General features: G+C 40.0%; 1 protein-coding gene across 7 annotated transcripts in view; it reads left to right on the top strand.

The window, feature by feature from the left end:
- Positions 1-252: 252 nt before the first annotated feature.
- Positions 253-15657, top strand: part of MAP3K4 (mitogen-activated protein kinase kinase kinase 4) — a 110180-nt gene continuing 94775 nt past the window's right edge. For all 7 annotated transcript variants that reach the window (XM_048225887.2, XM_026505172.4, XM_048225886.2 and 4 more), the window contains exon 1: positions 253-571. In XM_048225887.2, coding sequence (XP_048081844.1) covers positions 426-571 — 146 coding nt within the window. In that variant the 5' untranslated portion in view covers positions 253-425. The remainder of the gene's footprint in view (positions 572-15657) is intronic.

The raw sequence follows: 15657 nt of genomic DNA, 5'->3' as shown, positions 1-15657 counted from the left end.
CGCAGGCCGCCCGGGAGCACGGGCGCGCACAGCCCAGCGCACACGCCCCGAGAGCGAAAACAGGCGACCGCGGCAAAGCCGCGGTCCCCGGGGCAAGTGGCTCCGACGTGCCTCCCGGGCCGCCGCCTAGGTCGCCCACGCCGCCGCCCCCCGGGGCAGTTCCCCGCGCCCCTCCCTTCGTCGGCTCCGCGCCCGTCCGCTGCCGCGCCCGCAGCCGCCGCCGCCCTAGGAGGCTTGTCCCTCGCCGCCCGCCGTAGCCCGGCTCTGGCCGGTCGCCGTTTCCAAGATGGCCGCGGCGCGAGCGGCTCCTGCGGCGGGCTAGAGGCGGAGGCGGAGCCGAGTCACTCCCGCACTTCGGGGCTCCGATCCCCCGCGCCAGGCTGCAGCTTACTGCCCGCCGCGGCCATGCGAGGCCCCGTGCACGGATGAGAGAAGCCGCCGCCGCCGCCGAGCTGGTTCCCCCGCCCGCCTTCGCCGTCACCCCCGCCGCCGCCATGGAGGAGCCGCCGCCGCCGCCGCCGGGACCCGAGCCTGAGCCCGAGCCCGAGCCCGAGCGCTGCCGGGTGGCGAGGTGAGTGGGGCTGCCGCAGCGGCCCGGCGCAAAAAGCGGGTCCTGTCCTAGCCCGAGCTTGGTCGGAGGCCGAGGGGGCGTGGGGGTCTGCGCTTCCCGCCAGGTGGTGAGGGCTGCATCCAGGCTCCCGGGCCGGGCCAGAGGGGCGGGGTGCAACTCTGGGACCGAGGGCGCCGCGGCCGAATCTGCCGAGGGACCCCTGCCCGGGCACTGCGGGTCCGCCCGAGCGCTCAGCCTGCCGTCCCTCCCTGCAGCTTCACTGCCCTCCCGAACGCGGTGGGGCCGGGAGCGTTGTGGAGCTCCCCTGGTCCTGCGGGAACTGTGACCTCCCCGTCGCGAGCTTCAGACCAGGGGCCGCGCTGAAATTGCTTGCATCGTTGCTAAACGAAAATGCTACCTCTCCTCTGCCCCAATTCGAGTAAAGAAATAGACGCTCTTGAAGCAGACATGCTCTGGTGGTTTCCCTGCGTTCTCCGCCTGCCCTCCTTGTGCACCCCCTTTCCTTTGCCTGCCTTCTCTCCCGTGAGAAACTCCACTTAGTCTCTGCAAACAGACAGGTTGGTTTCTCTTTCTGAGGGTCGTTTACCGCTTTTAGCAGTAGCGTTGTGCAGATTGTTGCTCACACGTGCACATAAAGTAAAGGATTGATTTCTCTAAAACTTTGCTACCGCCTGAAGCTCTAAGATGGAACTTTGGTACCCAGAGCATTTGTTGCGTTCTGTCCCTTAGAGACTCTATTAATCAGTTTTATGTCATTTTTTTTTTCTGATTGGGAAATCAGAGTCACCATAACTAAGAATTTACCTCTTCTTATGTGCCTATGTTTGTATGTTCAAATGTCCTCTTCCCCCGTCCTTTGCATCCCAGAGTAAACTTGCAAACTGCTGCCCCCTGTCCCTTATAATGAAAATACTTGCAGAGTTCCTCTTGAATCTTACCGTCTTGCTCTGTACTTCCAGGAATAAGGCAAATAAGAGTCCTCTTTATTTTTCCTGCTTAAAAAAATTTAAAACAAATTCTGTAGCTGTAGTTAGAACTGAACACAGGAACCATATCCTTGCTTGCAGACCCAGTCAGTTCAAACAGGTTTGTTTTATTTTTATAAGCTGTGAAAAACGTCATTCTTCATTTTCCTAAATTCTGAGATACTTCTGTGAACTTTTAAGGAACAACTCCTCTAAATAATATTACATGGTGTAATGAGAATTCATTTTGTTCCTTTTGAATACATCTAGCATTTTAAAGTTTTGTCAGGTAGCTTATTGTATAAATTTGTTAGTAGATTATCTTTGAGCATTTTGACTTGTTTAAGTATTTCTGTAAAGGATAATAATAGTGAACACTTATTAACCGCTTAAAATGTGCCATTTTCTTTGCTTCCTTAATTTGTACAACTACCCTATGAGGTAGGTCCTTTTATGTCTCTTTTATGAATGAGTATAGACTGAGGCACAAAGGTTGGGTGTTTTGTCTAAGTTTTCACACCAGGTCGAGCTCAAGTCTGGCTGCACATTGCGCTCCCTTAACTACCTTGAAGAAGAGGTGTGATTTTATTACCCAAATGGGTAGGTCAGAGGTTATAAATCTGTATAACGGTACTTTGGGAAAAAAATAGATGTGAACTTTCTTAGGTAAAAGTAAAAAGGGCAGAGAGAAGTGGTAATGTGCCCGAAAAATCACTTTCTCCAACAGTAAAAAGAAACCTTGATTTTTTTCAGTCAGGTTTTTGTCTGTCTTTGTTAAAAATAGGTCAGGATAAATGGGCTTCATCCAACTTTAAGGGAACAGCAGTGTGCAGAACAAGAAGATCTTAGAAATATTTTTCTTAGCAACATTACAGTTAATTTTACAATAGCAAATCTGTAAAACAGATTACTTGACAAAGCTGTGATTTTGTCTTTTATACACACCCTCGTTGTCACCACCACTTCTTCAATCCACAGAGCTGACCTCTGACACACTTACTATAGATCATTAGTAAAAGGTGCTTTAGGGGTTCTGCACCTGTTTATTTGGATTTCTTTTATTTGTGTTTAACTATTTTAAAGAAGCTCAGTGTGCATGTTCAAAATGATAGATGCCACGTTTTAACAGTGGAGACCAATAATGTGGTGATTTATGCTACCAGGTTAACTGGTTTTGGGACAGACAGAATAAACTCTTTCTGCCGTCTTTGTTCATGTGCTTTATGTTAACGTGTCATTGATTAAGAAGGCTGCTTTAATGCCTAGGTCTTTTGTAGAATGCAGGTCTACACATGTTGGCCAGTGTACCACTGTGGCAGGTGCCAGCCCAGCACATCTGCTTGGTGCATGCTGACGTGAGAGTTATGCAATCACCAAGGAACACAGAACAGGTCGAGAGGTGATAGTACTCTATTATAGTTTTACTGCTTGTTGTCAGTCGTGGATACTTCTTGTCCTTATTTTTGATAAAGAATCATAAGGGTAGCAGTTGTTAGTGATTTAACTTAGAAGTAAACATTTCTTATAATTTCTTTTTCAGACTTCTGGGTCATTTGTAGGAGGATCCTGAGATTACAAGGAGAGTTATTAAAACTAATTTGGAACAATTTACTTCTGTGATTTCTTGAATCTGCTCTTAAAAAAACAGAACTTGGATATTAAGGCTGATAAAAGACTGCTCCTATCTGTAACTTTTCATTTAAAATTTTTATGTTAAAATAGCTTCATTGTTCTCACTTACCTTGATAAGTACATGTTACATGTACATAAAAATACCTTTTTTTAAACCAAGGTACGTTTATTTACTATTTATATAATATGGTTCTTGTAAGTTCATTTGAAAAAAGATAGGTTTCACTAGGAAAAGAGTACTTGAATATTCTGTCACTCCTAGATAATTTGATCTCTTTCTCAACTTGAATGTCCCCTTTGAGCCTACATGTTTCTGTCTTGACATTGGATGTCACCTATTCTCCCTAAGGAAATCCACCTTCTGGTGCAGCTGCAGACTGCCTGGGCAGCATCAGGCATGGGCGTGGCCTGAGACCATTACAACACGAGATCCCATTGGCGGGGCGGCTTAGTGCAGAGAAGCCCTGACCATGCAGCGGCAGTAACAAAGGGCTCCAGTGATGGCAGAAGCTTTCTCATGTTCTGAAATGGGGACAACTTGTCTCTCAAGAAGGACTTTGTGGTTCCCTTTAATTGTCATATTATTAGAAGTTGCTTCTACTTCCTTCACATGTCTTCTCTTTGTGTCTTGTAAATCTTGTTCTGAGCTCTACCTGAAATACGGGGATATGAGGTCTTGACTGCTTACTGGATACATTTGCTTTAATAACTTCCTGTTACTTAGTAATTCCTCATTCCTCAATGATTATCTTTTTACTCATAGCATTCTATTGTCTCAGCCTTCTTCTTTGACTGGGTGGTATGTATTCTTTTTAAAGACACTTGCATGTTGCCAATCAGTAGGCCATTGGAAATAGTTTCTTTAAAGGAAAATAGAAGAAATGTCAGAAAAGGAGTTTGGGCGATGACTGCTGTGGGTCTTTTTGAGCTGACATTCCCTTGACAGGATAAGATAAGCAAGGTCCAGGTCCTGTGCTTTACCTCTTCCTCAACTTTGTCTATACCTGGTAGGTGGGCCAGTGTATTCTTTTGCCTATAGAAAGCCAGAGTATAATTAAGAAATTGATTGGCGAACATAACATCAGCAAGGAAAATTAGTTGAATGATTTTAGCGACTAATGTTAACAGACCAGGAAGGTTGGCTTGCATCCCTATCCGATGTACCCCCTTCTTCTAGTATGAGAGGCGTGTGACAAAGTCTTAGGCTTTCATTTCCTTAGACTTGAGAGGCTGCTTCCCCCCCACCCTTGTCACTAACTTCCCTTCATTAGTTGGGTTATAGTGTGTTTATAATCTTCAGTCTTACTTTAATTAGGTTATGACAGACCTTGCTCTTCTGGCTATACTTTGAGGTATATTGTATCCTTGTCCCTTAAAGACATTTGTTAAACCCTCAGTGCTAGATTTTTACTAGTGGTAAGTCCCAGAAGGTCACCTAACTGTCTCCACCCACCCCATAATCCACCCTCCTGCCGCCACCCCCCCCAAAGAATCCTGTGGCATAGTTTCTGAGAAAGGTGTGGCAGAGATGTCAGTGGTTGGTGCTTTCATAAAATGCTTTTTGACTCTTGTGAGTATTATGTTCAAAAAAAGATCATGATGGTATGTGGTTTTTCTGGATTTAAATAATTAAATTGAAAAAATTTAGAACCACAGTAGAATTCTTTGCAGCTATTAAAAAACCATGTTTTTAAGGGCTATTCAGTGACATGGAAAAACGCTCACGACAGAAGTCCTTCTAGAAAAGTCTTTATAGGTAAGTGGGACCTGAGTATCTAGTTTTTAAAAGATTGTCAAGTAGTTCTGATGTCTGCATGCTCACCACTGTGTTCGATGAGAGCAGATTATAAAACAGTATTTGCAGAACATGGTAGCTAAAACTTGAGATGGCTGCTCAGGTGGTATGTATTTCTCCACCAGTTATGTCTTTCCTTTGTCCTCGCTCTCCCCCATTGTCATCTCTTTCTCTGTCAGCTCTAGCTCCCTGGTTCAGGTTGGACATGTACTGTTCTTACATGTTCCTGTCTGTAGGGATGGACACTTGACCCAAGCCAGGCCATTAGGATTCTTTACTGGGATTTTTAGAATTGGAGCTGGAGGAGAGCAATGCTCTTTTTAATAACCAAAATATATATAATGTGGGAGTTCTGAGCCTGGAGCTAGCTCCCTGAAGCTGTAGTCAGGCTCATGGAGAAGTAGTTTGGTCTCAGACAGTAACATTAACCCCCAGAGAAAAGGCAGAGAGGCCAAAAGAGCTCTTTGGCCAATTTCTTTTTATGCTAGATTCACCTCCATTTTTTTCTTGATTCGATATGTGAGTTAATAGATTCTCTATTTTTGCTTAAACTCTGAATAATTTGAGTTGGGCTTCTTAATCCCAGCTAATGCTCAGTATGATCCCATTTTTAAAAAGTGTATATGCGCATAGAAAAAGGATTGAAAGGGTATGTACCAACTGTTTCCTACAATTTTTTTATAGTTAACGTATTACATGTTATTTTATAATCAAAAGCTAATTATGGAGCCGAAATTCTTACCCAGTATTTTATACTTTCAAGTGTCCTTTGAATTGTTACTAAAATTGAAACTGATGAGATTCTACATTTTATATAAAGAGAATATGCTTTCCAAATTTTAAATTAAATTATCTTAATTACGTTTTCTTTTTTCAAAGGTGTTTTTAGTCTCTGTGAACTGACTGAGCCGACTACATCGAGATGCTTTGCTTTAATTATTTAGTTCATCCTGGGTAACAGAATTTGTAGATTAGAAATAGCATCAGCAGTGACAAACAAAGGGCTTGCTTGATGATAGTCTCTCATATTTGTAGTAGTACCATTTAGAATCTATGACTGTATCTTCATCATGTATGTTATGTTAAAATGCTTTCCCCTTTTTAAGAGGCAAATGCAAAACCACTGTATTTTAAAAGGAACATTATTCCTTTGGAAAGTAGGTGTGGTAGGGACATTCTTCTGTTTCCCACAGACCTCAGACTCATGTAATGGAGTGCAGTTTGCCTTTGGATATTTATTCACTAACAGCATGGGCAAAATGAGAATTTGTTTTTTACCTGTAAGAACATTCGTTTGTCATATTTTGCAGACATCCGTAGAAGTATTCGTCTCATCGATCATGTGGATGCCAAATGTTTATGAAGTAGCAGGGAAAGCTATTAAGAATAGATTAGGCATTCTATCAAAAGCATTTCATAAGTGGATTTCATTTCAGCATAATTTCAGAAGAAATAAACCTTCTGTGGAGAAAAGTGGATACTAAGCTTTAAAGCTGATCAGATTTGATGTTTTCAGTGAAAGCCTTTTGTGCATGTGAGCAGGCCATTTGAGGATACTGCTGAACTGTAGAATGTTCTGAATAGGGCTTATTAGAGGATAGCTAGTTTAGAGATGTAAAATTAATAGAAATTGTCAACCTTTTTACTCTGTCAGTGGGAATATTTTGGAAGAAAATTTAATACATGCATTATTTTTATTGTACCATTAAAAATCCTAAAGTCTTTTTTATGTAGGAACACAAAAAGGTAGATGAAACTTGGGTTTCTATAGTTCTTATTCAAATAAGGAGTTAAGTACTTATAGTGCAAGTCTTATGGATGGTAGGATTGTTAATATTTATTTAGTCCAACCTCTCAGCCATTGCTTATAGAATTACAAGAATTGGAGCTGGAAGGGAATTTGGAGCCCTGCTCTGTATTTTAGAGATGCGTAAAGCAAGCTGGAGAGGGTGCTGCTTTCCCAAGGTCACGGCTTAGGATCCAGGTTTCCAGGCTCTTGCTTCCCTTTCTTTCGTGTCACACTGTGCTCCCCTGGTTAGGGTCCAAAGCTAAAGGTGCTCTCCAGCCACCTGACTGCCTAGCCCAGCAGCAGCTCACGTGCACGAGACTAGTTACTCGGCAGCTGTGGAATACTGTATTTTCTGGATTAAGAAGACTTTATAGGATACAGCAGTGATGAAAGATACATTTTCAGGGGAAAAAAAAAAAAAGCAACCCCCCCCCCCCGAAAAATTCCCCCAAACTCATGTACATATCTTTTTTTTTTAACCCATGAAAGTTTAAGTTCACAGAATAAAGAGAAACCAGTGCTGAAACCTTTTTGTTTATCTTGCTGTTCTTTTCTGTACTCAGTCTTTAGATTAAGCAGACAGTAAGATTTTAGTTTCTGTTCTGGGGTAGTGATATTGAACTCTGGCTGTGACTGTGACCTACAGTAAGAAATAAATGTTAAAACAGTATGTGTATGTTATATAAGCGAAATAAAAATTTATCAAATGTTTGACCTTGTAATATATGATACACTCTGATAATTCTGTTCTGTCCTATTAAAAAAACTGTTCACCATGATCCATTAAATTGATTTTATTACCCACAAGTAGGTTGTGACCCTCACTTTGAAAAACATGGCTCTACCAAAACTAAAAACAGGTGCAAGTGAACTTTGTCCCTTGTCCCTTGAGATTGAGTCAGGAGAATGGCACAGTACTTATCCACTAAGGGATCATTTTGAGGAAGCTGGGCAAAGTTAGGATCTGAATATTTCTTCCTCACAAACAGCATTATTTCCTGAAGCAAGAATAAGAGTGTATTTTACCCTTGCTGCCCAGGGCCGTTCTCTTCATTGCTTATCCTTAAAACACAGGAACTGTAAAGGCGAGTTTAGAATTTAGGATTAATTTTAGAGTAAAATTGGGAATATATGAATACCTTAGACAATTTATTTTTCTTTAAAACACTGATTTCTATTTAGATTTTTTAAAATAGAGTGAGTCCTAAGGGAGGGGAAATACCCCCATTTTCCCCTGCTGTGTGTGTGTGTGTGTGTGTGTGTGTGTGTGTGTGTGTACAGAGCAATTTCAGTGCATTGACGTCTATTTTTAAGAGACGAGGACCTGGAGAGTTGTCTTTTGCCTTGCCTTCTTTACCTGTTAATTAATTGTTCCTCCTGTGCTAGGTCTTCTCTTAAGCATTCCTTAACTTCAGTCAACCTTTCCTTGACCTCGTCCTCCTCTCCCTGGGATTAAAGGAGGTCCTTTTGTTATAAGTCTGCATGGCCCTTGTACTTTGCCACCCCAGTGTGCCACGGTTTGTAATGATATATTTTTGTGTGCTTGTTTATTGTGCCTTGCCTTAGACGTTAAACTCCATGCAGACACGGACATTGTTTTGCTTATTTTTATATCCCAGTTCCTGGTACTGCATCTAATGGTTAGTAGGCTCTCAACTGATGATACCTGTTGGATGTTGGAGGCGGTGACTATATTGGTTAGAGCATGGATTTGGTATTACATTGATGGGCTTTGAATCTTACCTTTGGTTGTTAGCTGTATGCTTTTGGGATGTTATATAGCTTCTCTCAGATGCAGTTCCTCATTTGAGAAATATAATAATAGTAGCACCTACTTTCTAGGTTGTTAAGATTCAGTGAAATAATGGTACTTTTATATAAAGTACTCAGTCCAAACTAGTTATCATGGTTATAGCTCTCTTTTCTTCCTCCCTTTTTGGTTTAAAATGAAAAAAGGGGAAGCCCATTGTAATTAATTTTCTTAAAAAGCCATCACATATGCTTAGAGACTAGCTACTTTTGAAAATAGCTGCAATCATCTGCATTATTCCAGAAACATTTGTTTTTTTCTATGTCTGCAGAAGTCATAGAAGGAAAAAAAAGGATTCAGGGACCTAAGTTTTCCGGATTCTTTCTTTTGCTTCAATTACTTGATTTATTTTGCATATTATTCCTAAAGGTGTTTGGAATTCTGACTTGGCAGGTCATAAACCATGCTCCTAGAATCAGAAGTGTCACACTACCAATGGAGTGACTTGTTAGGTTAGTCGGCACAGCCCAGTCTTTTTCTTTGGGAGTTCTTTGTAGTTGTTTATTTAACTTGACATGTCTTTATAACTTTGGTCAATACTGTTCATTTTTTAAAATGTTGCATGCTATATTTAAGAGTAATATTTTTCAGATTGATCTAGCTGCTGCCTCAGAAAAGCAAATAAAATTTGATCAATAGAGCCAACTTAATCATCTAGAAATCGCTCAGATTATAAAAGCAATACATGTCTACTATAGATAAATCTGAAAAAGAAGAAAATAACTAACCATAATCTTAAATATAGTTACCATTAACATTTTGGCATATTTATATCCCGGGTTTATCTATGTTTGTGATGTGTGTGCGTGCATATGTATATTCATATATATTTATATGCACGCACACACACATATGCACACACACATGTATATATATATGTGTATATATACATTTTTTTATCTATACAGTTTATCTTCAAAAGCTACCGTATCATAAGCACCTTTCTATGGTGTGAACATAATTTAGTGACAAACAGTATTCCTCTTAATATATATACCATAATTGAACTAATTGTTCTTGAATTCTTTTAAAATACACATTTCCCCTCCTTATTAATGACTCGATAAAAATCTTTACGTAAACTTTTCAGTCTTTTAGATTATTTCTTTAATATAGATTACTAGGTCATAAGATATTTCGAGTTTTAAGACTGTTGATACGTTGTGACATCTCTTTTTAGAAGATACTAAGTTGTTTTACCCATACTAATGTGAAAGACGAAAATGCACTGGATAATCTCAGTTATAAAAGCACAGTCTACTAAATTGTTATGAGTTACAGATAGGTTAAGAGAAAAGAGAAAGAGATTCCTTATATATTCAGAAAATAAAACATGAGTACAGCAGCAGTATTCCAAACAAAACCCACAGTCATCCTTCATCAGAGCATTTGGTCCTAGGCAATTCTGGTTCTGTTCGATGTTCAGTTAGCAGTTTTATGAATCCTCCTTCTTGACTAGGGTTTGAGAAATCCTGACTCAGCCCACTGGTATGGTCTCTGAGTTGTTTGAACATGCTAGCCGAAGCCTATACCCAAAAGTACCTGGCATCGTCCTTTTCCCCAGGCTTTGGGACAGCCTGTCTCTGTGGAAGATGGGCACACTAGCCTAGGGATGATCGCAAGTGTGCTTTCAGGAAAACAGCAGAGTAAAACAAAAGCCTACCTGTAGGTGATGGAAAATGTCAAGTGACTCTGGTTAATTTACTACTGCTAATTTTCAAAAGTGTAAGATCCAGTAGGGATTCATGATAAGATTAAGGCATTTGATAAAATTTGGGTGTTTTTGTGACATGCAAAACAAGATAAAAGTCAGTCCAAAAATCTTTAAACAAAATATTTATAAACATAATAATTAACTGTCAAGAAAGAGTGCATATTGGGGCGCCTGGGTGGCTCAGTCCATAAGTGTCTGCCTTCCGCTCAGGTCATGATCCCAGGGTCCTGGGATCGATTGTCCCATCGGGCTCCCTGCTCAGCAGGAAGCCTGCTTCTACCTCTCCCACTCCCCCTGGTGGTGTTCACTCTCTCTCTGTGTCTCTCTCTCTGTCCAATAAATAAATAAAATCTTAAAAAAAAGAGTGGATATTGTGTCTAATTTATGAAAATGGAGAACACATAACCTTTATAGAGAAAAAAGGTCTTCAGATATAACATACAATAGTCTTGATATAATATGCCAACAATATACCAGACACATAGTTAGAATATACCAAGAATATATCAAGAATATCAAGTAAAGAGATAGTCTGTAAATCTGGAATAGGTCTTAAACATCTGTGTATGTATAAAACTCCATAGGCAAGTGATACCAACTTCCATTTGAGAAACACTGGCCTAGAAGATCCTAGATTCAAATTAAAGCAGTTGTGACTAAGTGAACAATAGAGAAAACATAACTGACTTAGTCCGGAGAATGTGGCTGTTGTTTAATATCCAGCAGGGTAGCCCTAGCACCCTGATAAACAGAAATGTGTCATGGACAGTTCTATAGGAACTTCTCATACAGCAAACCATTTTTGAAATATGTATGACATGTCAACCAAGACAAATTAAACCTAAGCATCTTCTCTGATTTAGTAACTCACCAATAGTAACACATCAGATGAGTCTATTCTAGCCCCTCCCCTTTTACAAGATGAAAAAACAAATCCTTTGTGATTTTCCAAGGCCCCTGTGGCAAATCTCAAAGACAGTTTTAGGTGTAAACAAAATAACATTTAGGGTTTAATTTTGGGAAGACAAGTATCAAAAGTTGTCAGGAGTTTTGAACACTTTAGTTAAGATAGGATTATGGATTTCCAAGAAGTGATGCTTGAAATATATATTTGACCAAAGTGACAATAAAGATTTTAAAAGTAAACATAAGGGGCAGCATGGTTGTAAAGGACCTTTCCTGCACACGAAACTTTAGCTTTCAGGCAATTCAGGCAGTGTGGGAACGTTCATTGATGGAGAATGACTCAAAGAGGAGAGAGAAAAGTTGTTTGATGAAACATGGAGCTCAAGGAGGAAGATAGAGGTGGGTCTTATTTCCTTATGCAAGGGTGTGGTGGCCCTTCAGGTTAGCCATTTCTTGGAAAACAAAAGGGTGGGGGCTTCTTACTCTTTGCTCTCATCCAGGAGCACAGGGCTCAGCTGAGATTGAACAGTTATCACAAGTGATGTGTGTAAGTGCCCAGCCCACTGTTGTGTTTTGTTTATAACATTGAGTATTTTCATTTGCACTGAATAGTTAGAAGTAATTTATTTAATTGTGAGTATCTGGACATAATTTTTATAGGCTCTGAAAAATGCTAAAGAAAGTTTTTTCTCTTTTTAAAAAATTGCTTTGGTTCATATTTGTTTTGGTGCTTCGCTCTTGAATAGACTTCATTTTTAGTTGCGTAATGTTTATTTAACTTCTTGAGATGAACTTTTAAAGAGTAGTATTTCATCAAATACAGGATGCCCTTGATTGTAAGATGCACTATAATTTTATATATCATGGAGGAAAAAATACTGCAATTGAACTATGACACAGTGCATTTTATATCTGTTGTAGGAAGCAGCGTAATATCAGAGATGTTAAAGTGTGGATGAATGTATGTTTTAAAGTCAGTGAAATAGGAGGAGGTCTCGACTCCTGCAGTTTTTTAAAAAAAGGTATTTATGTATTTATTTATAAGAGAGAGAGCTCAAGTGGGGGCGGACAGAAGGAGAGAACCTCAAGCCGACTCTGCACTGAGTGCCAAGCCTGATGGGCTGGATCCCACGACCTGGAGATCATCGAAATCCAGAGTCGGTTGCTTCACCAACTGAGCCACCCAGGCACCCGACTCCTGCTATTTTTAAACTTAATGTGATATATATGGTAGTATATATACAGAAGAAGCTGGCTTCTACGAGATCCTGATAAATTCACGAAGAATAAAAAGAAAGTGGGATGTAGTGGTTTTTATTACGTAAAAGTTGGCACAATCTCTGTCTCCCAGTAGGAACCTTTGTTGTGTAGCAAGCTCTGTGCTGACTCCCATTGAATGTTTTCTGATGTTTCTATTCCAGGAAGCTGTTTGTGATCTTAATTAATTTAACCAGTCCTTTGTTGGACTTTTAGGTTGTTTCCATTTCTTTTGCTCTTATAAACAACTGTGTAAGAATGTTCATTCCTTTTAGCTTAATCTTTATGTATATCCAGGATGTTTCATTAGGATAAAATTCTGAAAATGTGATTGCTATGAGAGAGTATGCATAGATATATATTTAGTTCTAGTTTGCTATCCTTTAAGTACAGAATTTTACACAGTGAATTCATTATAATGGAGGCAACTGTACAGGCTTTTGCAGAACTTGATAATATAAGGATGGAGGAGAGGAGTTGATCAATTAGGTAAGACCTAGTAAGTGCCTCAGGCTGTTTTGTTTTAAATTTTTGTGTAATATTTCTTGTATAATGTCACACAGATATTTGTGTGTATATGCAATGTATAGCCTGATAGATTGTCCGAAAGTGAAGGTGCCCTAATAGAGCTCACCTGTGTGGGGAAGCAGACCAGGAGTGGCATCCTGGAAATCCTCTCTTGCCCCCACGCAGCCACTTTTCTCTGTCTTCTCATTACCCGACTCCTACTCATATGTTATAGCTTTCATGCAGTATGATGTTGGTGAGATTCATCTGTGTTGTTTGTTTTGGGCAGTAGTGGTTCTTTTATTCTTGTCGTAAGATGTTCCGTGTGGATGTATCACAGTGTATTCATTCAGTGTTTTTTTTAACCATAGTACCCATTTTTAAGTGTACAGTTCAATAGTGTTTTAAGTACATTCGCTCAACTCACCCTGCTGTGCATCAGGTCTCTAGAACTCTTCATCTTGTAAAAGTGAGACTGTGTGCTCATAAAGTAACTACTCCCCATCCCCCCTCCTTCCAGCCCCTGGTGAGCCCCATGCTACTTTCTAGTCTCTTTGTCTATTCTAGGCACCTCATGTAAGTGGAATCATACAGTATTTGTCTTTTCGTGACTGGTTTATTTTACTTAGCGGAATGTCCTCAAGCTTCATCTCTGCTGTGGCATGGCAGAATTTCCTTTTTAAGGCCAAATAATATTCCATTGTATGTGTATACCACATTTTGTTTATCCATTCATCTGTCCATGAACACTTGGGTTGTTTCCATCTTTCGAAGTTTGTATAATTTTAGAGATCTTTGATTTATATTGCCAAATGCTCTTCAGGAAATTTGTGTTAATTTTCACCAGGAACCATGTGAGTTTTTTCTTGCCATTACAATGATAATTTTTAAGTCTTTGGTGAGGTTGAACACTTTTTTTTTTTTTTTTAAGATTTCATGTATTTATTTTAGAAAGAGTGAGTGAGCATGAGTGGGCGGAGGGGGTAAAAGGGGAGGGAGAAGGACAAGCAGACTCTTTGCTCAGTGCAGAGCCTGATGTGGGGCTTGAACCCACGACCCTGAGATCATGACCTGAGCAGAAACCAAGAGTGGGATGCTTAACAGAGCCACCCAGGCACCCCTGAACTGTCTTATATCAATTGGTTACTTATATTCCTGTTGTGTTTTAAAAAATTGTTTATTTATCTTTCTTCTTGACTGTGAATTACTTGAGGGTAGTAGCTATCATCTTAGACCTTCTTTTTATTCCTGAAGTGCCTAGTACTATGTCTTCTGCATGAGATGCCCAGGATGTGTTTGGTAGATGAATGAATACATTTGTATGTGGATGTATTGGGACCTCATAAGACTGTATCTTTATAGTACTTTTTGGTTTGTTATGACCCGTTTTAAAAACATTTCTTAAAGTAGTTGCATAGTAACAGTTTCAAGTAGTATTTAATAACTAGACTCAAGTAACATTTGATTAGAAATTATCTTTATTTTAGGCTTTTTTTTTTACACGTTTCTTAGGTTAAACCAATATATATTTTTTTCCTTAAATAGGCAGTAAAAAGTTCACTTTAATTTTTTTTTTAAGAGAGAAAGAGAGAGGGGCAGATGGGGAGGGAGAGAGAATCTCAAGCAAGCTCCATGCCCCCCACGGAGCCCAAGGAGGGGCTCAGTTTCATGACCTGGAGTTCATGATCTGAGCTGAAATCAAGAGTTGGACTGCTTAACCGACTGAGCCACCCAAGTACCCCTAAAAAGTTCACTTCAAAAAAAAGTCATTTTGATCCATTAAATTTCTTTTTCCTACTTAGTCCATAGTCCATCTAAGTTAATTGTGTAATTGCCTACCCCTTTATTTTCTTTTAAGTAGAGTAGATAAGCTTGAGAATACTATTGAGCCTAGGTTTAGGATTGTATCACTAACCACTTGGCTGTATTCACTGTCATTAACCCTTGTTAAGTACTCAACCACTAACAGTTTAATTATTTGGAAAGATTAAGAAAGAATGTGTCTGATAGGAAGCATTTTATGCAACTTTGAATTCTTTGCTCTGGAACTTTTAAATTATATGCATTGAAGGCTGTGAGGTTGTTCTTCAGTTTGCCTTTGATTATGCTTTTTTGTGCCTCTTATTACTTGTGTGTTTGGAGCTGGTGATCATCAGAGGATCCTAAAGCAGCCGCCAGAGTGAGAACTCTAACACTGGTGCTTTTGCTTAGACACTTCCTAGGTGTGTGATTCTAGGAGTGGCTGCAGGGAGTGGGTAAATGAGAAGAACCCCAAGGAGAAGGATGAGAGCTTGGCAGCGAGAGACAGAGATGCAAAGAAGGGAGGTGAGGTGGGTAGAAACATGCTTCCTGACTCACAGTAGCAGTCCTTGGCCTGACAGACTTATAGAAGGAAAATCTTATGAAGAATTATAAAGTAAAATGCTTTTAAGGAAAGTTTCTTTGGCAGCATACCTCAAATAAACTCCTTTAATGAGAGGTTCCCAGACAGGTGCGCAAGTTATCAGCCTGCAGTGAATTGATAAAATGACAGGGTAGTGATTTTTTTCTGTAAAATTAAACTCATTTTCCGGGGCTAAATTTTATGTTTTGGAGATGATGGCAGCAATAGATTTTATGTATTTTCCGTATCTTTCCTTGGCAAAGCAAAACGATGGCAGCCCGTCATTGGTTGCCTTTCAACACCCCCTCCACTGTCCCCAGTCACACAC

This window comes from Ursus arctos, unplaced genomic scaffold (genome assembly GCF_023065955.2).
Source record: "Ursus arctos isolate Adak ecotype North America unplaced genomic scaffold, UrsArc2.0 scaffold_13, whole genome shotgun sequence".
Lineage (NCBI taxonomy): Eukaryota > Metazoa > Chordata > Mammalia > Carnivora > Ursidae > Ursus > Ursus arctos.
Note: the sequence above shows the minus strand (reverse complement) of the source record. Positions and strands in the feature narration are given on the sequence as shown.